This window comes from Cricetulus griseus, chromosome 3 (assembly GCF_003668045.3).
Source record: "Cricetulus griseus strain 17A/GY chromosome 3, alternate assembly CriGri-PICRH-1.0, whole genome shotgun sequence".
Lineage (NCBI taxonomy): Eukaryota > Metazoa > Chordata > Mammalia > Rodentia > Cricetidae > Cricetulus > Cricetulus griseus.
The window spans coordinates 67,720,540-67,744,258 of NC_048596.1; the positions used below are offsets into that span (position 1 = coordinate 67,720,540).

Below are 23,719 nucleotides of genomic sequence, written 5' to 3' on the forward strand. Positions count from 1 at the left end.
GAAGGACTCCCATTTCTCCACATCATTTCCCCTTCTGTTGATAATAGTCATCCCCATGGATAATTAGTGGTATCTTACTGTGGTTTTTCATTTGTATTTCCCTAATGACTGAGGCTGAGCAGTTTGAGAGCATGCTTATTGGCCATTTGAACATCATCCTCAGAGAAGTATCTATTAGAGTCTGTTTATATTTTTAAATTTTAAAGGGGGCTAGAGATGGCTCCGAAGTTAGGAGTATTGGCTGCTCTTCCAAAGGACCCTGATTTAATTCCCAGCACCCACAGGGCAGCTCACAACTATCTGTAACTCAAGTTCCAGTGAATCTGACTCCCTCACACAGACATACACACAGGCCAAAATACTAACATTAAAAAATTAGATACATAAATAAATAATTACTTAATATTTAAAGGGTTTTTTTGTTGTTTTTTGTTTGTTTTTGGAGACAGGGTTTCTCTGTGGCTTCTTTTGGAGGCTGTACTGGAACTAGCTCTTGTAGACCAGGCTGGTCTTGAACTCAGAGATCCACCTGCCTCTGCCTCCCGAGGGCTGGGATTAAAGGCATGTGCCACCAATGCCCGCTCTTACTCTTAAAGATTTTTATTTGAGTGTGTATATATACAGGCACATGGGTACCCTTGTAGATCAGAAGAGATTATCAGATTCCTTAGAGCAGGAGTTACAGGAGGTTATAAGCCATGCCATGTGGTTACTGGAAACTGAAATCAGGTCCTCCAGAAGAGCAACAAGTGCTTTAACTTTTGAGCCATCTCTCCAGCACTGGGTTTTTGTTTCTTGTTTATATTGAACATCTTTTAAAAACTGGTATCTGAACTAATTCACATGCTGATGATAACTGGATTTACATTTATTTTTTTAATATTTATTTATTTATTTTTGGTTCTTCGAGACATCATTTCTCTGTAGCTTTGGAGACTGTTCTGGAACTTGTTCTGCAGACCAGGCTGGCCTCAAACTCGCAGAGATCCAATTGTCTCTGCCTCTTGAGTGCTGGGATTAAAGGCTTATTTTATGTTCATTGGTGTTTTGCCTGCATGTATGCCGGTATGGGGGTGTCAGAAGACCTGGAAGTGGAGTTGCAGATAGGTGTGAGCTGTCATGTGGGTTGCTGGGAATTAAAAATGGGTCCTCTGGAAGAACAGCCAATACTATTAACCTCTGAGTTCTCTCTCCAGTCCCAGACCTACATGTCTTAAAAATGTTAGTACATTTTTATATTGCTTGGTGTGGTGGGCATGCCATCCATGATACATGTATGGCCACAAGAGGACAGCCTGAGGGAGTCAGTTTGCTCTTTCTAGGTTGTCAGGCTTGGGGGAAGGTGCTTTACACCTTACTGAGCCATCTTGTCAGCCCCAAAGTATTACCTGTGTAACATCACCTGGGTTGAGATTCCTCTGTCCCCAGGAGCAAGGGATGAACCTCGGACCTCATATAAGCCAGTGTTCTGCTCTCTGCACTACTTCCACCAGCCTGGGCTCCATACTTTAAAATGCAGGCTGTCAGACAGAAGTTCGAAATAATTTAAAGTTCTGAATTCATAAAAGGTTAGTTTTTTTCTTATTGGTTGTGTGATGTGTGAAACATGTGCAGGGATCTGAGGACAACTTAGTCCACTCTTACTTTTACTAGGTGTTAGGGAATGAACTCACATCCTGGGGCTTGACAGCATCATTGCTGGCTGAGCCACTCCACAGGGCCCACCATAGTATTTCTAAAGTAGAATTCAAAATTACACTGGAGGAAAGCTGAACAAGCAATAGGAAAAGCCAGCTGGCTGTGGTTTCTTGGTAATAGAGGACCACAAAGGGCAAAGATATGAGACACAAAGAAGCAGGAGCTTTCATTACCATAGTTTAGGATCAAGGAACTCACAAAGCAGGAACTGGTAGCACAGGAGCCTGAGGTATGACAAGGTCAGTTTACAAGTAGGTCTAGGGCCCCACGACCTTGAAGTGAAGCTGCTGGATTCCTTTAGAGGAATCCGTAAGAATACAAAGAAGATGGAGGGGTCAAGGGTAGGTGCACACCTGTGAATTCTCTCACAGAAATCAGGATGGTGAGCTACTTCATGACTGATCAGCCCCAAGCCTATTAGGGCCACGTAAAAACTATCATATTATATTTGAGAGAGACCGTTACCGCGTTGCCATTCAGAAAAATCTGTAAACTATTTTAAAACCAGTTTGACTACAAAACGATCATAGAAACCCAACATCGCCGGTCTTGCGGGCAACATCTGTGCACTTTAGCAAACAGGCCCAGATAAAGTGCTCTCCAGAACGCACAGCGATGGGTCCAGGGGCTTGGAGGCCTCAAGCGGCCCATATACGCTATAAATTTCTTCAGTCTGTAGAAGGCCACACCACTCAAAGTGGCTCTCTGAATGGCACTCTCTGTGGCCTTCAAAGCTGTGACATTAGACCCCTCCTCTCGATCATTCAGCCCAACATCTCAAGTCGCTAGCACCCACAAAAGATTTAAAAACAATTGCACCCAAGGGCACTACTCAGCGCCCCTGTGGTCCTTAGAAGCCTCCCACCTAGTCTGGTTAGTAAGCTTAGGAGGCCCTGGGCGAAGGAGCTGGCTCCCTTCCGGGGACAGCGCTCGGATGTCGCAGGTCATGGCCAAGGAATCCAGCCCAGATGCTGTCTAGTCCCGCGCAGCCGAAGTGGCCCATCATCGTTGGGAGTCCAGATTCCAAACGCAGAACACCGAGACACTAGTGGACTCGTGAAAGGGCACCGCGCAAGCGACCCTCGGACCCCCAAGGCCTCATGCTGGGGATCCGACCCAAGGCAAGGCTTTCAAAATAGCCCCAGCGACATACAGACAGTAGAAAGACATTTTTTTTAAAAAAATATGTAAAAACACTTGGCTTCTCATAGCGAACACACCGCGGCAAGTTCCAGCACACAGAACAGTCTCCGCGCGCACCCGCAGCCGGCACGGTCTCCCGGATCTGGGATCGGGGAACGCAAGTGCCCCCTGTGGCCGGCCCGCGCCTGACCTCGCGGGCCTGGGACGGCACCGGTGGCCTGCGCAGGGCCCAGGAGGAAGTTGGAGCCTCGGGGCCGAGTAGAGGGCAGGTCTGCTGCGCGGGCGTGGTGGGGCCCTACCGAGCCGGGGCCACCCGGGGGACCGCGGCCAGGCCCGCTGGAGCTCGCGTCTCCCCACGTGGCGGGCCCCACGTGGAAGGGGCGGAGGAGGAAGGCTAGGGCGGGTGGAATCACCGCACCGGCCTCGGGACCCCCGCGCCTCCCGGGTGGCATGGGGCTGGGCTGGGGAGTGCCTGCCTTGCCCGGCCCCCTCGATTGCCCGCAGCGCCAGTATGCACTTTCGCGTAGCCGCTAATCCCTGGAGAGAGCCGATTTGTAGTGAGAAGTATCTGTAGGGGCGAGACCGGACCATGTGGGGTTGTGTCATTGGTTTGCAAAGAGAGACCCCGCCTTTGAAAAAAAAAAAAAAAAAGCGAGTGAGCGAGCGGGGACCCTCACCTCGCCTCCCGCCTCGCTCCTGCGCAGCCGGAGGGCACCGGAGCAGCGGCCCGCGCCGCTTCCGTCCTTCCCTTTCCTTTTCTCTGCGCTTTCCTCCTCCTTTCCGGGAGGAGAAAACAAATAAAGAAGAGCAAATAGCCGGGAGGCGCTTGGCTTCTAGGACCTTCCCTCCCCAGATCCAAGTTGCAGCCAGCATCCTCTGGGGGGTGAGCGCGGTGCGGCGCGGGCTCGGGCCGGGGACCCCCAGCGCAGCCCCCGCCTGGCCTCAGGGCTGGCGAGAGGGCGCGCGGCCGGGATGGGGGGGGGATCGGGAGCCGGTGGGCGGGGGAAGGGGGTGGGGTGGGTGGGGAAGTAGGAAGAGGCTCGGCGGCGACGGGAGGAGGAGGACGGGAAGGGAAGGAAGGGAGGGAAGGGAAGGGAAAGGAAGAGAGGGGAGGGCGGGAGGGGGTGGGGCGCGGAGCTGGAGAGATTAAGTTTTTGTGTGTGTGTCTCTGTGTGCGTGTGTCATTTTAAGGTGGCTCGGGAGCTGCCCAGAGGAGCCAGCGGCGGCTGAGGAGCGGGAGACCGAGCTGGGAGCCATGCCGCGCTGAGGGGGGGCCTCACCGCCAGCGCCACCACCACCACCGCCGCCGCCGCCGCCGCCGGGTGGGGTGGGAGGGGCGGGAGCCACCGCTACCGCCGCCGCCTCCCGGGTGGGCGCCCTTCTCCGTGGACGCCGGCGACCCAAGACGAGGTAAGAGGGGGGTCCTCGGGGAGGGCTGGGACTGCTGCCGCCCCCGCCTCACCTGCGGCCGCTGGCTGGGGCGCCGTGCCCGCGCCTCACTGCGCCACTCCGGGAGGAGGAGGGCGAAGGACACCGGGCCGGCATCCGAGGACATCTTTGGTCAGCGCCCCCGGCCCCGTGTCCACGCGCTGCGCCCGGGGGTGGACGCCCGACTGGGGGTTATCGCCCGCCGCCCCTCGCCACCGATTGCGCCTGCTGGCCGCCCTTTGCGCCAGGATTTTTGTTGTTGTGATGAGAGTTGATGAATGCGAAGTAGGCGGTCACCTTCCTTCCCATCAGGATTGGAAAAAAAAGGAAAGAAAAACCCGGAGCGCAGCGGCGTCCGGAGGGCAGCGGCGGCGGCGTCTGGCGACGGTTTCCTAGGCGCCCCCGGCTTGCTCCTGGAGCCGGGTGGGTAGGCGCGCGGGGGCCGCTGGCGATCTTGGACGAGCGCGCGGCGCGCCGCGGGGACAATACGGCCGGATCCCTGGGGACCAGGAGTCCGAGCGTACCGGGGTGCGGCAGGCCTTGCGCCTGTGAGGCGGGCGTGCGGCGGGCGGGGGTGGAGGGGAAGGAGAGGACGGGTCGGCGGGGACAAGTCGGGCGCGCGTGGCTCGGGGCCCCTGGGGGCGCGCCCCTGTCGGCCCGGGATCCCGTGCGGCTCCCGAGAGTGTAAGTGAGAGGCCGGGAAGGAGGCGAAGCGGATCCCTTTTGTTTTGCCGGCCCGGCATTGTTGGCTCCTTGGGGCAGCCGGGGCCACATCTGCCGCCGCCGCCGCCAGTGGCGCGCGGGGCTCGGCCCGCCAAAGTCGCGGCGGGGCGGGGGGCCGGGGCGGGCTGCAAGGGCGGGGGCGGGCGGCGCGGGCATTTCCTCTGCCCGGCCGCGCTCCCGCGGGCACCACTTCCTCCTCTCCCTGCGCCGGCTGTCCTCGGCGCCCTCACCCGGGCCGCACTTTTCGGGTGGGGCGAAGCAAAAAAGAAAGTTTCGTAGAAGGGGCTGATTGGGGCGCGCCTTGGGCACCAGGGACCCAGCGTGGCGTGGGCACGGTCGGGCCGCCGCATTCGCTTTCCTGCTACTGGTGTGCTCCGCGGAGCCGGACTCACCCGCAGGAAGAGCCTTTCTTCTCCGGCTCGCGCCCTCCCCAGTGCCTCGGGCTACTGGGGCTGGGCAGCGCGGGAGTGTCGGCGCACTCAGGCCTTGCTCCTCCGGGAGGCCCCGCGGCGTGGCCGGTCGCTTGCAGCCCATGCTGCGCCCAGGGGCTCGGAGGCCGCGGGCCCTAGAGCTTGGCGCGGTCACCGCGGGCACACACTCGCGCGCACACACTCCCTCCGGTGGCTTGCTTTCCGCCAGAGACGATGGTGGCAGACACCGAGGGTGAGAGCGCGCGCGTGTTTGTGGTACCCCTGCCCAGCCCCCACCCCTTACTTTTCCCAGAGGCGGCCCAAACAGCGGTTGGCTCCAGGGTACCCCTACGTTTGGGATTTTGTAGGGAATCGGGGGGAATATTTCGTGAAATCTATGCGTGCTAGGAGGCTGCTGGCAGTGGCCTACGTCGCCACGCCAGGCTCCCAACCTCGGGGAAACAGACCTTCCTGGATATTTGCCCTCTTTTCTTTAAAAATCAGAAATGGGAACTTCTTAGAGAGTCCTTGGTTGCGAGTGTCTTGAAGGGTAGGAAAGAACTCGATGCGTTGGAAATTTAAAATGCTGAACTCCTTTATTTGCGATTCTTTGGGTCGTGTGTATTTTTATCTGAGGTGGGTGGTTTTGAGGGAACATTGCATTGGGGTGGAGGGATTACAAAAGTGGTTCTGCTTTCTAACTTTGACGGGATGCATCAACTGTGGGACCTCTTTTCGAAGGAGATACCGCCTTCTCTCTCTTCGTGCTGGGTTCAAAGACAGTTTAAATTTTACCTCGCGCTCGGCTCCTGGGGCTGCTGTTTGCCTTTAGATAGATTCTCAAAGAACTAATTTCCATTTACTTCGGAGAATTCTGATTTCAAACATTTTTCAAAATAAATCTTTTACATCTTGAGTAATGGGGCTTTAAAAGGATCTTGTTTTTTTTTTATAATCAATTGATTTCAAAGAGTACTTCTTAACAGCAATTACAAAGTAATATTTTACATGCTAATTCAACATTTTCAGCCCTAGCAACTTTAATTCGAAAACAAGGTTTCCTTTTTTTGTTTGTTTGTTTCCTAAATAGCAACTGTATCTTAAAGTTGGAACATTGAATATCCTTTTGTCTGGCTGTAACACACTCCTGGAAAAAACCCCCAGTGCCCTTTTTATGGCCCCCCAAAGAAAAGTTAATGAGCTGGTAGGTTTCAAGCAAGAAGCAGGTCCTCCCTCTTACAAAATATGCTTATAGTCGCCATTGAAGTTGAATGTTAGCCGTGAATGTACTTGCCTTTAATGAAACCAGTCTAATCGTTCACACTTGATCAAGTATAACATGACCAAACAAAGGAAATAAGCCAGCATATTTCTGTAGAGCATTGAGGGGTTTAGTGTAAGTGTTGATGTTGGGTCGCCCCTCCCCCCACCCGCCCCAGTTCAAGAGAGAGGGTTGAAAGCTAGGGGGATTTATGACACTGATTGGTTTTTCTGTGCCCCAGGGGTAGGGGACCCAGCCGAGGTACGTCTCTGGAAAGCAGCTATTAGAGGGAATTAAAAGGTCTCAGGTTTGGAGCTAGTTCCGAACCTGACAAGGTGTGTTTTGGTTTCTTGTTTGGGGAGATACTTAAACTGGAGAAGTATATCCTCCCCACCCCACCCCCCACACCTTGTAATGGCACGTTAATAAGGGAGAGTGGAGGGCGGTGTGGTGTGCCTTGCTGAGGGGATCTACTACCACGTGAGTTATTTACGGTTTCACTGGGGAGCTTTGAAACTGGCCCTTGAATGGGTGTTCTTGTGGGGGAGGGGCAGGGTGAATTACCTTTTCTTAGCTGTGATTAAAAAAAAAAGCCTTTGTCCCTCAAATGCATTTCCTTTCTAAGCTTGAGTTGCAATTTATGTGTGTGATTTCGTCCTCAACTTAAGTGAGGAAATATCTGTAAAATGCAAAAGTGTCACTTCAGAGTTAAGAAAGTTAAAAAAAAAGTTTATCCACCAAACAAAACAAAACAAAACAAAACAAATACTGCCACTGGGGGGAAAAAGGCACTGGTGACATACTTTGTGAAATATTTTGGCCTTTTAAGATTCAGGCACACCTGTTCCTGTCCTTGCTGAGTCGTTTGCTTTCCCTGGTATTGTTAATCTAGCTTTTGTACACAAGATGAAACAGTAAAACTTGCTAGTGGAATAATTATTAACTACTCCATCCGTTACACTTTTCAGGGAATAATCAATAACTTCACTTTTGACTTGAAAAACTCCCAAACAGAAATTCTACTCCTGTAAGTCTAGAAAGTGTTTTAAAGAAAAATTAAATTAGAGAAACAAGCATGGAAACAACAAACTAGGAAAATCAACTTGTACCATTTGGTGTTCCAAGAAAGCAGTCAGGAAACATCCAGTATACTAAACCAGCAGTGGACTGAATGGAAAAAAAAAAAATACTGTCATTGAAAAGTTTTTAAAATAGTGAAGGAAAGTGAGTCTAGGATGGCATGTTTTGTTAACCTTTTTTTTTTTTTTTTTTTTTTTTTTTTGAGACAGGGTCTCTACATAGCCTTGGCTATTCTGGAACTCACTATGTAGACCAAGCTGGCCTATAACTCAGAGAGAGGTCTGCCAGCTTCTGCCCCCCACATCCTGCGATTAAAGGCTTGTGCTTCCACATCCTGCCTTTCTTATTCTTATTGACTTTTTAAAGAACAGAAAAGGACATCCAAAAGGATACCTTTAAGGAGGGCTCCTGCTGCATTGTAGGAGGGAATGTCATTTGCCAACAACATGACCCTGGCATGAATCATTTTCGAGGGCAAAGTTATTCCCCCTCTGTTTCCTAAAATTTTTAGAGTTTACAGCATTAGTAGAATGGTGGCCCCAGTTGTCATTTTTTACCACTGTCATTTCAGTATAGAGGAGCTGTCATCATAATGTATGTGAGTTCAATCTAGGTCCCTCTGTTAATAATTTTTCTATCAGCTGGAAGCAGCAGGCCAAGTGTCCCAGGTGCCTGATGCAGGCCACAAGAAACAGCGCATGGTGGCACAGCACATGGTTGGGAAGGGACATTTACTGGTCCTGCTGGGTATGAACAACTCAGTTAATATTTCCATGTCCAGGTGATAAACAGTTCCATCATAGATTGTGGAATACAATTTTGTAGTCTTTAAAGAAAAAAATACGGAGCTGGGCAGTGAACACCTTTAACCTCAGTACTCAGGGGCAAATGGAGTTCAAGGTCAGCCGGATCTACAGATCAGGTTCCAGGACAGCCAAGACTATGCAGAGAAACCCCATCATCCCCCAAGAAAGAAAAAATAGTGTAGTTTGACTCCTCACAAAAGAAGGCCCTGTACTTAACAGAGGTGACACCTTTTGGTGAAATCTTGGGTATCTTACTAACAGTCCTTCTGTAGGCTAGTACAGGAACGCTTGATGGGTAACTTCTAGGTTTGTTGCCCAGGTGGATCACCTTAACCTTTATAGCTGGTAAGCATGTCCTACTTTACTTTGGCTGCAACTTAAAGTTACAGCCCCCATAGAAAGTAGGGAAAATTTGAGGCTTTTCCCATCTCCATCTTTTGAAGCTAATTTTTATTCATGTCTGGATTTAATGGAATATGTGTCATAGAGTTATGAAAGGTTTTTTTAAAGCCTATTTCTTGAGTTTAGAAAATTATATTTAATAGTCGCCAAAAACTTCAGAACCATTTTTAAAGGTTTTCAGTGGCTCTTTTGATCATGATTTAATGAAAAGTATCCAAAAGCCATCAATGTGATGCTAATGATGGTCACAAATGAATGTTTGGGCCTAATCTGGAGTTTGCTTTTAGATGTCATTATTAACATTGAAGGCCTAAATTATGGCTGCACTTGGGCATTCAGAACCTCTCCTGTGAAAAGAAGGGCTTTGCACATTGTGTGGAAGAGGGGGATTCACAGATGAATATAGAATGTACAATGGTGAGAGAGAGCCAGGCCATTGTTTGTGTGGAATGTTGACAATGGGAGCCAAGGGGCAGTTTTGCCTTCTGCAGGAGAACAGAACGGGGATGGGAACCAGCCTGGCATTCATCCGCCTTGGCCACGCATGGAAATTTGGCCAGCTTCCCTTCCTGAGTTTTTCTTAGAAGGTGGTCTTACTGGACTCCTAGGGAATGCATGCTTTGGCTTCTTAGCAATCTGCATTCTTTTTTAGGAAAGATTACAAGAGCAAATAGAAGCTTTTCCAAGAAAAGCTCTAAGAATACAAACTTTTTCTTGCCCTCCCCCCTTCAAATTTGATATAGGAGAACAATGTATATGCCAGATACTGAGGCAACTGAAGTCCCAGGAAGGAGCTGTTTGTTTTTAATTCCTCCCCGGGCCTCTGCTGTGCCTTTAGGAATAGTCACTGTAGGGCCTGTTGGTGGCTCCTGCTATTCTTTCTGAAAAAGTCTTTTTGAGTCTTCATTCTCAAAGCCTCCCATTTCCACATGGGGCCCTTGATAGAATGGCTCAGGTGACAGGCATTCCTGGTACCGTCTGAGACGCCTCCATCCAAACTGGAGTCATATGGGTAATTGTCTATTCCCAGGGCTGCTTCTGTTTGGTATTTAGCAATGCACAGTCATAACTTTGAGGCCCCTTGGCAGTTTCCATCCATCCCTAGCTAGGTCTCCAGTGGGTGCTTAGAAATGTCCTGCTTTAGCTGTGCACCTAACTTAAATTTAACAGATGACTGCTAGAATGGACTTAAATTTCATAGAAACTGTGATAAAATGGTTGGATTCTGACTAATGGGGCAAGCAGTCATGCCAGTTTTATAGGGAATTATGACTTCTGTCCCAGGTAATAATAGAATTTTCTTCTCCATCCCTCAAGCTGCTTGGTATTTAGTGTTAACCCAGAATACCTAGTGACTAGGTTTGCCTTGGCCTCTGGTGGCCAGGAAAAGCCCTGATAAAGAGGGAGGTGCTTTTTATTCATTATGCTTATAAAAACCCTTTCCACTTGAACTAAAAAAGGAAACTAGACTTTTCCCCTATGCTGTTTTTTTTTTTGTGGGGGAGGGTAGGGTCTGGGCTCATGTAGGACAGGACAGACTTAAATTTGTTCCTGGTCACACCTGGTTTATGATATTGCATGTTTTTTTTTTCTGGATTCTGGTCAGAAGTGTGCTTCTTGCATTACAACATCCTGAATTACGATTTAAATTGCCTGGTTTAATGACTGTTTGCCAGGAGACAGCAGTAGGAGAGTAGCTCAGTGTATTATTGGGGCCCAGAGTGAGGCCCTACAAGAATGTGTAATACAGCACCAGGCCTCCTCAGTCCTTGTAAATTCATCTTCATTGTGGCTATGCTCCCATCATACTTGAAATTTGGCCTCTAGCTATCTCACAAGTTCAGGACAAACAAAAACTTTGTCATGGAGTCCTAGGAAGGAACTAAGAGACCTAGCCCATGACCTAATGGAATACTTTGTTGTTCTTCTTGGTCCTATGACAGTTAAATGAGAAAACTAAGTTAATGTAGAGGCTAGCAAAACATTGCTTTATGGGCTTAAAACCTGGAAGTGATCCAGGCGGTGGTGGGGCACACCTTTAAACCCAGCACTCCGGAGGCAGAGGCAGGCGGACCCCTACAGATCGAGTGCCAGGATAAGCTCCAAAGCTACACTGAGAAACCCTGTCTCTAAAAATCAAAACAAACAGAAAACAACAACAGCAACTACAGTAGGAGTAGGAGGAGCAGGTGAAAATGAGTTGCTGGTGAGAGTATCCTGCTCCTTCCCTTTAAATGAACCCTCCCAAGTTGTGATTATTCTATTGCTGATGGTGGGTTTTAGTGTGCTCTGTCCAAGAGTCCAAACAAAGTGTGCTTCTCCACTGCTACTTTCCGCCCAGGTTGGCCTGAGGATGGGTGGGGGTAAAGCCTCACACACACTGGTGTCTTTACATTCAGACTGGACAACCTGAAAGCCAGGTGAGCAGGGCAAAACCAGTCTCAGGGATGGTTAAAGGAAAGAGGTTAACATCCTGAACCCCCAGCTCCCATCTTCAGCCCAACAGTGCCCTCGGTGATCACATGGCCTGGCATTACTCAGGAACCAAGCTAGTTCCCCGAGGGGGGGCGGGGTTGTTGTTGGAGCTGCCAGGACAGATAGGACGACTCCAGGTGGGCTCCTCCTGGGTTTGGCAACTTGACCCAGGTGAAGGCCGAGCCTAATTAGGATTCCTTAGGAAGGGGCTGTTTCATTTTCTTTCCTAGTGTAGTGGATGACCGATATTTTCAAAGTTTTATTTTCCCTGCCTTCTCCAGATGTTATACCACCACACCGCTGGCTGGATAGCTTGCCTGCCCATTTTGGGGAGACTGGAGCAGGTGGCTCTGGTGGGTACCATGGTCAGATACTGTCTGGAGAGCACCCATCACTTTCTCAGTTGCTCTCAGATCTGGTGATGAAAGTCACTTAAAGATAAAGAGTGCATCAGATATCCATATGCATATGAGTGTCTACAAGTAAGATCTTGGAATATATTTTTATCTTAAAAACAGTTCACAGCCATTAATCTTCACGAGGTTCCTGCGAGCTGGGTAAATACAGTAATTCCTGTTTATTTTCGAGAAAGAAATACGAAGTTGCTTCCTCTAAGTCACGAAGGGGCTGTTTTTCTCACCCCTAGTTCTTGCAGTGCAGAGTTGTGGGGGTGTTTCGGCCACCCGGGACCCTAGGCCTTCTGCCCAGCCGGACACCAGGACGACTTCCGGTGTCCCGCGCGACCTTCCAGGCAGGGAAGAGAGGAAGGCCTCCGCCACACCTGGCCAGGGGCGGGGTCTGGCCGGGGACCCAGGGGAAGAGGGAGAGGTCCTTTTCACTACTGGACTTTCTGGGATCCTAGGGCCTAAATCGCACACTAGTGGAGTGGGCTGCTTGCCCCTGGGGTATGCGCACCTGGCGGCCCCGCCCACCTATCTGTGGGTGCAGGGTGGGGCACCTGACACTGGGAAAACTCCCTCTGCCCTCGCCTTTTCACTTGCTAATCCGAACAGCAGGGAAGTCTTTAGGTGATGGAAATGGACCCTGCTTCCCAGCCCCCACTTCCTTTCTCCTGCAGGTTTCCCTTTCACCAGCTCGACTCCTTGTCGGGGAGGGAGCTGTGGGGTGACTTGAGACACACCTTCATTCTGCTCAGCAGAGCCAGGTGCGTGGCCCCTGACCTGACTCCACTTCTGCCCACAGTGATCCTGGCCTTTTAATGTCCCGGGCCTGGAGTCTTAAGGGAGGTTCCTTGATAGACCGCCGGAGGGCAAAAGGACCACTATACTTACAACCCGGAGCGGCGCGGGGGGGGGGGGTTGCGGTGTTTTTCAGTGCTCTTTTATTCTACAAACAGGGCTACGGAGCTTGACACAGGTAACTGCCAGGACCGAGGCCTTCTACCGATTATTCCAACAAATGGGGTGTTTCCTGGGGCCCAGGGCTTATGTCTGGAGGTGCCTGGGCATTAAGGGATAGCAGGATCTAGATTTTTGAATTGGTAGTTCTCCATGGTTAAACAATCTAAACGTTTGGCTTCTGTCTTTGTAGACTTTATTAATAATTTCAGAACTCCTTGAAACATTGTTACTTTTGATAAATTAACAATTAGAGACCTCTGTTGAGTCCTCACTTGTATCTATCTGTCTGTGATTGATCTACACTAGCCTATGATTGTCCAAAGGTGTTGGATGACTGACTGAGGAAGCACTTAGAGGTGACTTGCCTATGGTCTGTCCATAGAGCTGGGACCTGAAGTGTGGAAAGTTCACACTGCCTGATTAGAGGACCTTTTCCCTGGGTGGAGCCGCATTTTATCCCCCTTTGCTCTCTGCTATTAACGAAGAGGGAAGGAGCAGGTTCTATGTTCTAGAATTCAGACAGACTTCAACAGAAATATTCCATTTTATCCTTCCTCCACCACACAGGTTTCCCAGAGCTCATGGTGCTTTGAGAAGTCCGACTTGTTTTCATTTTGTCCTTTGGGTGATCTTTTTGTTAAGAGTGGCACAGTCTCAGCCCGGCGTTGGTATCGCACGTCTTTAATCCCAGCACTCGGGAGGCAGAAGTAGGTGGATCTCTGTGAGTTCGAGGCCAGCCTGGTCTACAGAGCGAGTTCTAGGGACAGGCTCCAAAGCAATACAGAGAAACCCTGTCTAGAAAAAAACCAAAAAGGGGGGAAAAAGAGTGGCACAGTCTAAACCAAGGAGTGCTTCCTGCAGTCTCTTCAGGCCTTTAAAATTTATTGCACTTAAAAACATTTTAAATCACAATTGTGTGTGCATGGGGGTGGGAGAGAAAGGAAATCAAGAGTGTGTAAGTGTGCATCACCACCTGCTGGTAGGTTCATTGCACTTTTGTGCTGGAGATCTAGCCTAGGGTCTCACAAGCTAGGCAAGCACATTGAGCTATATCTTTTTTTTTCTTTCTTATATTTGCAGGCTGACCTTAAATTCACTCTGCAGCCTCAGTCTGCTGAGCAGCCAGGGTTCCAGCTACTTAGTTTTCTCTGTACTTTAAAAATAACATTTATTTTTATTTCATGTATATGTGTGTTTTGCCTGCATGAAAGTCTGTGCACATAGTGCTCACAGAGGCCAGAAGAGGGCATCTGACCCCCTGGAATTAGAGTTAACAGATGAGGTTTGTAGCAGTTACCTGATCATGCTGGGAATTGAACCCAGGTCATCTAAAAGAACAGTCAGTGATCTTAACCATTGAATCATCTCCAACCACTCTTCACTGTAATTTTCAAGAGATTATTCAGACCTGAGGTCTCTGGAAGCTTTGGCTGTGTGGAAAGGATTCCCCGGATTGCAGACTCACTTCTGACCTGTATGCCCCACTCCCCTAGAGATACACGACCCCCCAGGAGTATAGGGACAACGCCTAGTGCTGAAGGACAGTCATCACCCTTTCAGTAGTTTAAGATTTGAGTTTCCATTTTGTAGACTGGGATATCATGGTCTCAGTGCCCCTCACTTTTGGGGGTGTGTGGCTTGAGTGGGGTGAACCCTCAATTTCTGCACGTAAGTATTTAGAGGAAGCTGGGCTGGGTCCCCCTCTAAGGAGGATGGGATGGTGTTTCTGCCTAACTCTGGTAAAACCAGTAAAAACTTCCTTTCAAGGAAGTTCTAGATTACAGCCTTGCATTTCTGTAACACTGGCCTTAGCAAGGAATTTGAGTGAATTCTCCAGAACAAAAGGATTAGTCTTCTTTTCAAAGTGGCGATCAGAAATGAAAGGGAATGGCACGAAGTTGGGTGTGTCCTAAAAATCCAGAGGCCAGCCCTGCCCCTGTAGTGATTAACTCAGCTCAAAGGCACCCAGGGCTGGAACTCTGGGCCTAAGGTCCCCATATGGTAGGGATTTTCCTGAAAAACAGGCTTCCATCAAAAGAGTTCCTTCCTGCTCTGTGACCCTTCCTTCCCTGTTGAGAACAGGTGTGGGCCTGTGAGCTGGGGAAATCCCTTTAGTTATGCTGAGGAGGGGTGTAAGTCTGAAAGAGTGGGGGCTGGGGACACAGTAGGTTCGACCCTAATGGAGGACAACATGCTGGAAGGTGTCTCTTAACAAATTACTCATGTTTGCCCTGGTGTCCTGGCTCTGCTCCAGCTTGGGTAATGATTGTATTACCTTCTAGTTTAAGGTCCCCCTCCCCCCAGTTTTCAAGCAGGTATCCATTGTGCTTTACATCACATAAGAGGTCAGTTGGAGAGGGTATCCTGTGTTGGCTTTAACCATTGAGGTTCACCCTAGTCTCCTGAGTATCTTATCTAGTCGTCCCATCCTGTGTGTGTGCAGTTCCATTTGTTTTCTTGGGTCTTTCAAAGCACTTTTGACTTGGGTGGAGACCCCTATCCCTCCCTCACCCTTGCCAGGAAGCATCCTTTCATTTCTCAACTAAATGGAGAATTGAGAACAACTTTAATTCCAGCATTCCAGAGGCAGAGGCAGGCAGATCTCTTGAGTTTGAAGCCAGCCTAGTTACAGCAAGTTCCAGGACAGCCAAGGCTGTTAATACATTGAAACCCTGTCTCCAAAAACAAACAAACAAAAAAATAGGAAAAAAGCAAAGAAGAAAAAAATGAGTCTCTTCCTGAGTATGATGGACTAGTGGGTCATTCCTTTCCTTCCCAAGCTGGTCAGGTATACCACAGGTACTCACTCATTTGAGGTTGCTTCTAGGAATTTCTTCTGGCTGTGTTTGTTGTGTATAAGGATCACAGGGATATAGTGATCCCTGGTTGGTTGGGCTCTATTCATGCATGACAGTTAGGCCTGTGAGCTTAAAAGTGTAAGTTTGTAACTGTTGGTTAGTCCAAAAGGAAGCTTACTTAGAAAGAGACTTCCCAAATCCTGTTGTCTAGAGCAGGGTCAGGCTTGAAGCTGAATTCCAGGAGGTTTTCAAGCTGGTGATGTATGAACTCGCGCTAGGGACCCAGCAGCCCACTTGGGGAGCACTTGCACTGTGTTGAGGTGAGGAAGATTTTTAGTACAAGGCTCCCTTTGACAAACCTATCTCCAGAAATATTTACATCATGATTCGTAACAGTAGCAAAATCACAGTCATGAAGTAGCAGCGAAAATTTTATGATTGGGAGTCACCACAACATGAGAGCTATATTAAAGGGTTGAAGCGTTAGGAAGGTTGAGAACCACTAAGCTAGTAGAATGGTTTAACTTCCTCCAGGAGACATTTCTCTTAGATAGGAGAGACACCCTTCTAAGAACTTAGAAGCATCAAGATACACAGGGTTGACTGTTCTGGAAAGTGTGGCAAAGATGGGATGGAAAATGCTTGAACTCTCACTGCATTTATTTATTAAGCCTGTTATAAGGGTTTCAGTTTCTGAGTATGTAGACTCGAGGTATGTTATAGTATCCCATGAGGTAATGTTCATAAGTGCTCTGAACTGACTGACATTGGTTTCTTAAACAAACAAACAAACAAAAATAAATAAATAATCTATCGTAAAATAAAGTAAACTTGCCACTCTTGTGCTAAGGAACCCCATTGTGCCCTTCAAAGTGGTGGGTGTTGAAGGGCATCCATGGTGTGGAAGGATCTCGAACAGTGGAGAGAATCCACCAGCTCAAGACTGACTGGGGCCATTACAAGAGGATACTAGGAATATGCAGTGACTAGACTAGTGAAAGACACTGGGTTTGGTTAAAGAAACGGTTCAAGACGTTTTTAGACAGTGGCATGTTCCTACGTATTTGTTAAGTCCAAGGAATGCCTAGTAAAATATTCATGTGTTATTGGAGACCTATTCCTTTTCCATGGAAGGAAAAAAAAAATTGGCTGCCCTGCCTGGTGGACAGTCAACATGGGGGCTGTGCCTGGTCCTGCTGCTTGAGACAGCTGGACCTGCTGAGAAAATGGACCAGGAGTTGGTTGTTTCCCCTGAGAGTCTAGCTCCCACTGCATTGGGCAGGGAGCCCCAGCATGGGCCAGGAAGAAAAGACCTCTTCTCCTCCTTCCTTCCCTTGTGGACTGGCCTTTACTAGCTTATTTCCCTGGTTCCTAGGCAGGAGGGTGGGAGGGCAGGTGATTGCCTCATGGAGTCTTCTGTGGGTCATCTGCTTGCTATATGGTAATGAGTTCTTGGTTGGTGAAGTAAAAGTTGGTAACTGGATCAGATTCAGTGGGGTAGCGGCTATGCATGTGTAAGCAGGTTTCTGATCCAAGCCCTTCAAACCCTGGACATGGTCCTCAGGGTTATCAGTCCATGTACTTACTACCAGATACTGACAAAGTACCCATTATGAGCCAGGCTGGTCATGCATATGTCTTTATTATTGAGTGAGTAGTGAGATTCCAATTTTAATTCTTTTTCTTTTTTTGTGTTTTATTTATTTGTTTTTTATTTATTTTTTTTAAGACAGTCTTGCTGCATCGCCCAGTCTGCCTTTGAACTCTTGACCTGACTGCCTCAGCTTCCTGAACGCCAAGTTCACAAGGCTGATTCTAGTTTTAGCATGAACTGCTCCCTCTAGGCTGTGCCACTCCTCTGTGCTGCCCATCAGGTTCCAGGTGTGTGGAGTAAGGCTGTACGCGTGTGCCTATGTGGAAGACACTATTTGTTATCTTCAAGGAGGTCTGTATGGCCATTTCATGGACCAGAAATTTCTTTGTGCTCAATTCATGCCCTTCCTCAATTCAAAATTAAATTTGGAGATAGTTCTTGAAGATGCCCTTGGAAAACTGGGGTCTGCAGTGCAAGGATGGATGGATGGTCATTTGTGAGCTGGAAGGTCCTTTAGCGGATTATGAGAGAGTGGGTAAGCCCATATGCTGATGCCTGTGGTATTTGCATACTTGGTTCTATTGCCACTGTGGTTTTGGTGGTAGCCCCAGAGGGAGGAACGGCGTTAAAACAGCATTAGTAGAACTGAGAATGATAAGTTGTCTTCTTGAGTTGCATTTAGTATTCTAGTTCGATACTATCCCTGGCATAGGGATGTAGTTAGGGTCCTCCCAGGAGGTGACCTGGGTGAGTGCCAGTATCCTTTAACCCAGGAGCCCTTGCCCTCCAGGTTGACCCATGCATGCTAGGTTAAGAAACTGGCTGTGGGTTTGGTGGTTTTCACATGAGTGACTCCTGTAGTCCCCAGGGAGGACATGATGGTTGGGTAGTTCCAGAGAAGCTGACTGCCAGAGCAGGGGGATCCCCGGGGCACCCCTTCTAGGAGTCCGTCTCCTGGGCCCCATGCGACATCATGTTGGACAACCCCCAACATCTGTATTTTTAGCAAACTCCTCCAGGTGGTTCTCCCTGTAGTCAGCCCAGAACCTGCCAACCACACAGTCTGTCTTACTTTAAACACAAACCACTCCCCCATTGCTACACCCACACACTCGAGTCTGGTTGTTGAACATTTGGCATGCAAACGTGGTTGAAAGAAGGTTTTATATAGCTTGACTAACCCCCAGATTGAATGAATACATTTGAAATTTGAAACATGTATTTGTGCCTTTCTGTCTTGTTAAGCATTTAGAACATCACCAGACATTCCTAGGAACTCAAGAGGAAGTTTTTTGTGTGTGTGTGCGTGTGTGTGTGTGTGTGTGTGTGTGTGTGTGTGTGTGTGTGTGTGTGTGTTGTCGGTTACTCTTGGGACTGGTTCCATGTGCAGGTAGACTTGACATTGAACTATATCTTTGTGTAACAGTGTTTGTTCAGATGAGCCTGCACTGAGAGTCATGTCATAGCATGCCAGCAAGGAAAGAAACCTTTGAAGACTTGGCTTGGTGAAGTGCACCATGAATATCACCATCAAAGATGGATTCATGAAGTCAGCTTGTTTGTTTTGAAACAGGGTCTTTCTAGCCCAGACTGGCTTGGAACTTGTGGCAATCCTCCTGCCTGAATGCCTTCCCCTGGATTATAGATGAGTTTCCATGCCTTACCTGGAAGCTGATATGCTTAATACTGATATGAGCATTAACATGCATGGATTATAGATGCTTTCCCCTTCCCTTGCAGACAGCACTGTTTGGTAATAATATCAGGCACTAAGAAGATTCGGCAACAATGCCTTCTGTTTTAGGGGTGACATCCCAGCATGGGAGACAGAAGCAGGTGAATCTCTGAGTTTGAGGCCAGCCTGAGCTACACAGAGAAATCCTGTCTCAAAATAAAACAAAAAAGATGACAGTGAGTGCCTTTTGTAAAAAATTCCATTTATTTATTTATTTACTCACTGTGTGGCCCAGGATAGTCTCTTGTAGACTTCAAATTACCCTCCTGATTTAGTCTTAACTACTGGGACTGTACTGATGCAGCTTTTTTCATTACCTGTTTCCAAGGCTGGTTGGTTGATGCTGCCTCCCTCATTCCCTTCCTCCCTCCCTCGTTTCCTTCCTTCCTTATCTACCTACCTACCTACAAGATCTCATGCTGGCCTTTTAATTCAATATTTAACTGAAGCTGACCTTCAATCTAAATGCTGGGATTACAACACCCTACCTCCTTTTCTTCTTTTAAAGATTTATGTATTGTGATTGTTTTGCCTGCCTGCATGTGTGCACTATGTGCATGCCTATTTGATCCCCTCGAACTGGGGTTATGGATGGTTAGGAAACACCATATGAGTGCTGGGAATCCAGGCCCTCTGGAAGAGCAGCCAGTGCTCTTGACCATAAAGTAGTCTTTCCAGCCCCTACCTCGTTGTTATGTATACAAATGTCTTGTCACCCATTGATTTGTTTATTTTTTACTAACAACCCTGTGTGACATAGTAAGGGATGGTGATTATTTCCCACTTTCCACCTTGTCAAAGCCACGTGGATTGACACACACGTTCTGGTGCCAAGAGTGGCTGTGTTCTTCTTAGGTAGTGTGTGTGAGTCTAGGGATGGCTAAGTGCAAATTTGAAGAGTGTGTGTGTGTGTGTGTGTGTATACAAGTGTGTGTATACAGGTGTGCATGTGTGAGTTTATCCAGTTGAATCTCTAGTGGTAATTTCCTGAATTCACAGGGAGAAATGAACTGACCTTAACGGATATTCACAGGTGTCTTCAGACGAGGGACGGCATAAGGGACCTCAGTTTGCTTGGGTACTAGGTAACTTGGACCTTGGACAGAGAGAGCAGCCTCACTCTTAGTGAGGGTAGCTGCTTTCTGAGGTGCTTTTGGAGTATCGTGCACCTGTGACTGTAAGAGCTGTTGTAGCCATGACCTGAACTTTTGTTGCTTGGCTTACTGATGAAGCTTGGGCACACTAGGGAATACCCAAAGGAAAAGCAAGGGGCTAGCCTGCTTGAATATATGGAAAGTAGAATCTTTGGGACCCACCAATTTCATTTGGGGACTGCTTTTGTTCTACCAAAACAATGACTTTGTGATTTATGAATTCTAGCACACCTATCTGCTCTCATACAGTCATCTTAATAGACATTAAGTGCATAATGAAGCCGATGCATGAGCAGAGGTACTCCCATAAGCAATATTGTAGTTTTAGACAGTCTCATTACATTTAGTACACTTCCCAATTAAACAGTTAGACACCACTGGAGGATGTATTTTTAAGCAATCTGGAAAAGCTTTATAATTTAGTAAATCAAACGAAAATAGATGTCCAAAGTGAGGTGTCACATAAGATTACTTCTTTGTTAAAATCAGGTAGAGCTCCTATTGTGTGCTGTAGTTCCGGGAGAGCCTGGAGCTTCAGGGGCAACTGGAATTGGAACCAGACATTGGGCCATCCCGAGGCCCAGGGCTGTAGTGGGTGGGCCCACTGGGACATTTGGTTGTTTCCTGCAGTGTTGTGGCTAGGTGCATCATCCCCAGGTGTGTGCTCCAGGTATTTGCTGGGGATCCTGGGCTAAATCCCACCTCCCTGGCATTATGGTTTTGTTCAGGGTGTGAGTGAGTGTTCCCTTGTTGTCTCAATCTCTGGAGTAAAGGGCATTGGGAAGGATGAGTCTGAAGAGAAAGGATGTCTGGGAGTTTTGCTTCATTTGAAGATGATGGTGGGCTGCTGAGAGGTTATTATCCTCAGGGTCTGGGAACATAGCCCAACTGAGAAAGTGCTTGGCTTAGCATGCGGGAAGCTCTGGGTTCCATCCCCAGCACCACATAAACCCCAGGAAGCTTGGCACAGTGCTTATAATTGCAGTTGTTGGGAGATGGAGGCAGAAGGGTCCGTCCTCAGCCTGGGCTACACCAAAGGGTCTTACTGTGTAGCGCTGGCAGCCCTCACACTCAGAACAACTCATTCTGCCTCTGCCTCCTGAGTGCTGCGATTAAAGGTGTGTGCTGCCGAATCGAATCCAGCTGAAGTTATTTCCTATAGAAACCATTGCTGTGCCTGGGAAAATGAATCAGTGGATTCACAGGCTGGGAATCTAATGCAGAAGAGCTGTAAGCACTGGTGTAAGCAGTAAGCAGCTTGCTGTAGGGCAGACAGGAAGAGCACTGGTGTGCACGGGTGGTAATTGTGGGATGGACAGAGAAAGTGAACTTGCCTTTTGACTCTTGTACTTAAGGTGTCTTCCTGCTTACAAGTGTGAGGCATCTAGAATCCTGGGGGCAACTGGTACCGTCCTCAGGTATAGCGAATCCCTGGGAGGCTGTGGTCTCTTTGGCCATTTTGCTTCTGGAACAGTGGTTGGATCATGTGTCACAGGACTCTAGGGTTTTCTGGCTGTCAGGTGGTGGCTGACTTGTGTACATTGGCCAGGTCCATGGTCATTGGGTACTGACTGTAATGTCTTCTAAGAGAGGACTACTGTGTGCAGGTGCTGTCCTGGGCCTTTTGAACCTATCCTGTGTCAACAGATGAGGACCTTGAGAGCAGAGGGAGGTGTGGTGTGTGGCCAGAATCAGAACATGGCTAAGCCCAAGCACAACCCATAGTCCCATTGTGTCCTGCCAAGAGAGTGTTAATCTCTGAGAAATTCCTCTCAGGTATCTCAGAGGCTGTTTGTTTGCCTCATGAGTGCTTTTTCTAGATGTCCATGGGAGGGACAGAGTTGGATTCTGGGTCCTGATGTAAGTCACACACAAGTACAGCCCCGTTTTTGGAGTAGGCAGTTCCTTCAGCAACTTGGACCAACCAAGGGCTGTTTTTTCCTGCTTAAATAGGCACCACTGGGTTTGTAGTGAGGCTGAAAAGGGCCTGTGATGACGGCACCAGCTGTGATGACACCAGCTGTGATGGATAAGAGCTGATATGGAAATCTACTGGGGCGGGGGTTCCTTTCCCATTCCCCTGGCCATGAAATTACCAGAGGTAGCCAAAAGATTTTTCCTCACTATGTTGTTTGTAGCATCACTTTAAATCTGCGAAGAATCTGCAAGTGTTTTCCAAACCCCTGCTTCTGTGGTTGGGCTCCCCTTCAGTGCTTTCCAAGGAGCCGGGGGTAGATGGTTGCAGGGCCAGACTGCAAGGCCACTACCGTGTTAATGAGCTTTACAGTTTATTCCACAAAGTCTTAGCTCTTACTCACTTTTTAAAAGGGTGCCAACTCCCTACAGTGTCATGTAGATATACTTGTAGAGAGTAGAACTCACTTGTAGCTTGCGATTCTGCAAATTTTTCAAAAAGAGATAAATACCACTTGGTTTCAAAAAGATTTCTGTGCTTTGGAAGATACTCTGCTTCCCTGTATGCTTTCCTGCAGACATGTTGATGTCAGAAGACAACTTTCAGGACTCAGTTCTTGCCTTTCACTGTCTGGGTTCTGAGACTGAACTAAGATAGTTAGGCTTGGCTTCAAGCAAGTGCCCTTACCTAGTGAGCCATCTTGCTGAGCCAACTCTCTTCCTTTTGTTAGTAGAAAAGACTTAGGAAGTTAATAGAAGTTGGTAGACATTCATGCAAGAGGCTGGAAGTTTTTGGATCCTTTGTAATGACTAAGGATCGAGCGTGTGCCCACAAGGATAGCCCAAGCACAGCAGATGGGCATGCCTGGGTGACCTCCCACTAGTTTAATGCCAGGCATGCCTAAGACTTAAGGACAGACTTTGGCTCATTCTAGACAGCTAGTATTAAAAGCCAGTCACTGAAACCCAACTCTTATGTGCCACATTAAGCCACCTGTCACCTCAAAGTACCCTCCCATATCAGATGAGCAGTTCTGGGTTCTCACACTTAAGGGCCTGGTGCATCTAAGGCCATGCCATGATCCTTGGGCTCCCTGGGGACACAAAACAGCTGCTCAGTGCCTTTCCACAGCCTCTCCATGGTGTCCTGCCAGCCCCTCTTGGAAGGGCCAGGGAACACGTGTCTGTCTGTTCTGTCTGCCATGGCTCCAGGTCCAGAGGGAACTGCAATCGATCGCCAGAACACTGGCTGCTTCATCCCTTCTTGGTCTTAGAGAAAGCTGGGTGGTGCGATGCTCACAGCCCTGGGGCTGCTTGTGTTCCCAGGACTCCTAGGGCCACTCTTGGTCATGATTTGTTTGTTGAAGGTAGAGTCCAACTGGGCCAGCTGTCTTTCTGTGGTCAAGGAGAGTGGTCTGTGAAAAGCCCAGGGAACTGGAGAACTTCTCAGGTGGGGAAGGTCAGCCACATTGATCCATTGCAGGTAGTAGAGTATGGAGTACCTGAGTGAGTTTCCAGGGGCCAGTCCTAAGCCTTCTGGTCCCTGTGTATACGAGGCCATTTTTAAGGAGAAAGGAGTCTGCTCTTTACACAGGTGCTAGAGGAAGCCTGCACAGTGAGACACTGGGCCACTTGCCCTGTTGCACTCTGGGATGTGAGTGCTTTCTTGGTAGTTTTTAATATATTCCCTTACTTCCATCTGTTTGGGAAGTAAGTATGAAACATCTCTGGTTTGTT

The 23,719-nt window shown here is 48.5% G+C and overlaps 2 protein-coding genes across 5 annotated transcripts in view; one reads left to right on the forward strand and one right to left on the reverse strand.

Moving 5' to 3' along the window:
- Positions 1 to 560: 560 nt before the first annotated feature.
- LOC113834963 (translation initiation factor IF-2-like) lies at positions 561 to 4,396 on the reverse strand. Its single transcript, XM_027409138.2, has 3 exons — positions 4,304 to 4,396; positions 3,519 to 3,880; positions 561 to 3,409 (listed from the first exon to the last, which is right to left on the reverse strand). The coding sequence occupies exons 1-3, from the start codon at positions 4,394 to 4,396 to the stop codon at positions 2,797 to 2,799; spliced, it is 1,068 nt and encodes a 355-aa protein (XP_027264939.2). The 3' UTR covers positions 561 to 2,796.
- Ctbp2 (C-terminal binding protein 2) overlaps positions 3,590 to 23,719 on the forward strand; it is a 130,793-nt gene continuing 110,663 nt past the window's right edge. For 2 of the 4 annotated variants that reach the window (XM_027409136.2, XM_027409137.2), the window contains exons 1-2: positions 3,590 to 3,724; positions 4,033 to 4,251. The gene's annotated coding sequence lies outside the window, so the exon portion shown is untranslated. Of the gene's footprint in view, positions 3,725 to 3,973; positions 4,252 to 4,671; positions 4,693 to 23,719 lie in introns of those variants that run through there. The other 2 variants (XM_035442153.1, XM_027409134.1) reach the window with 2 other exon arrangements.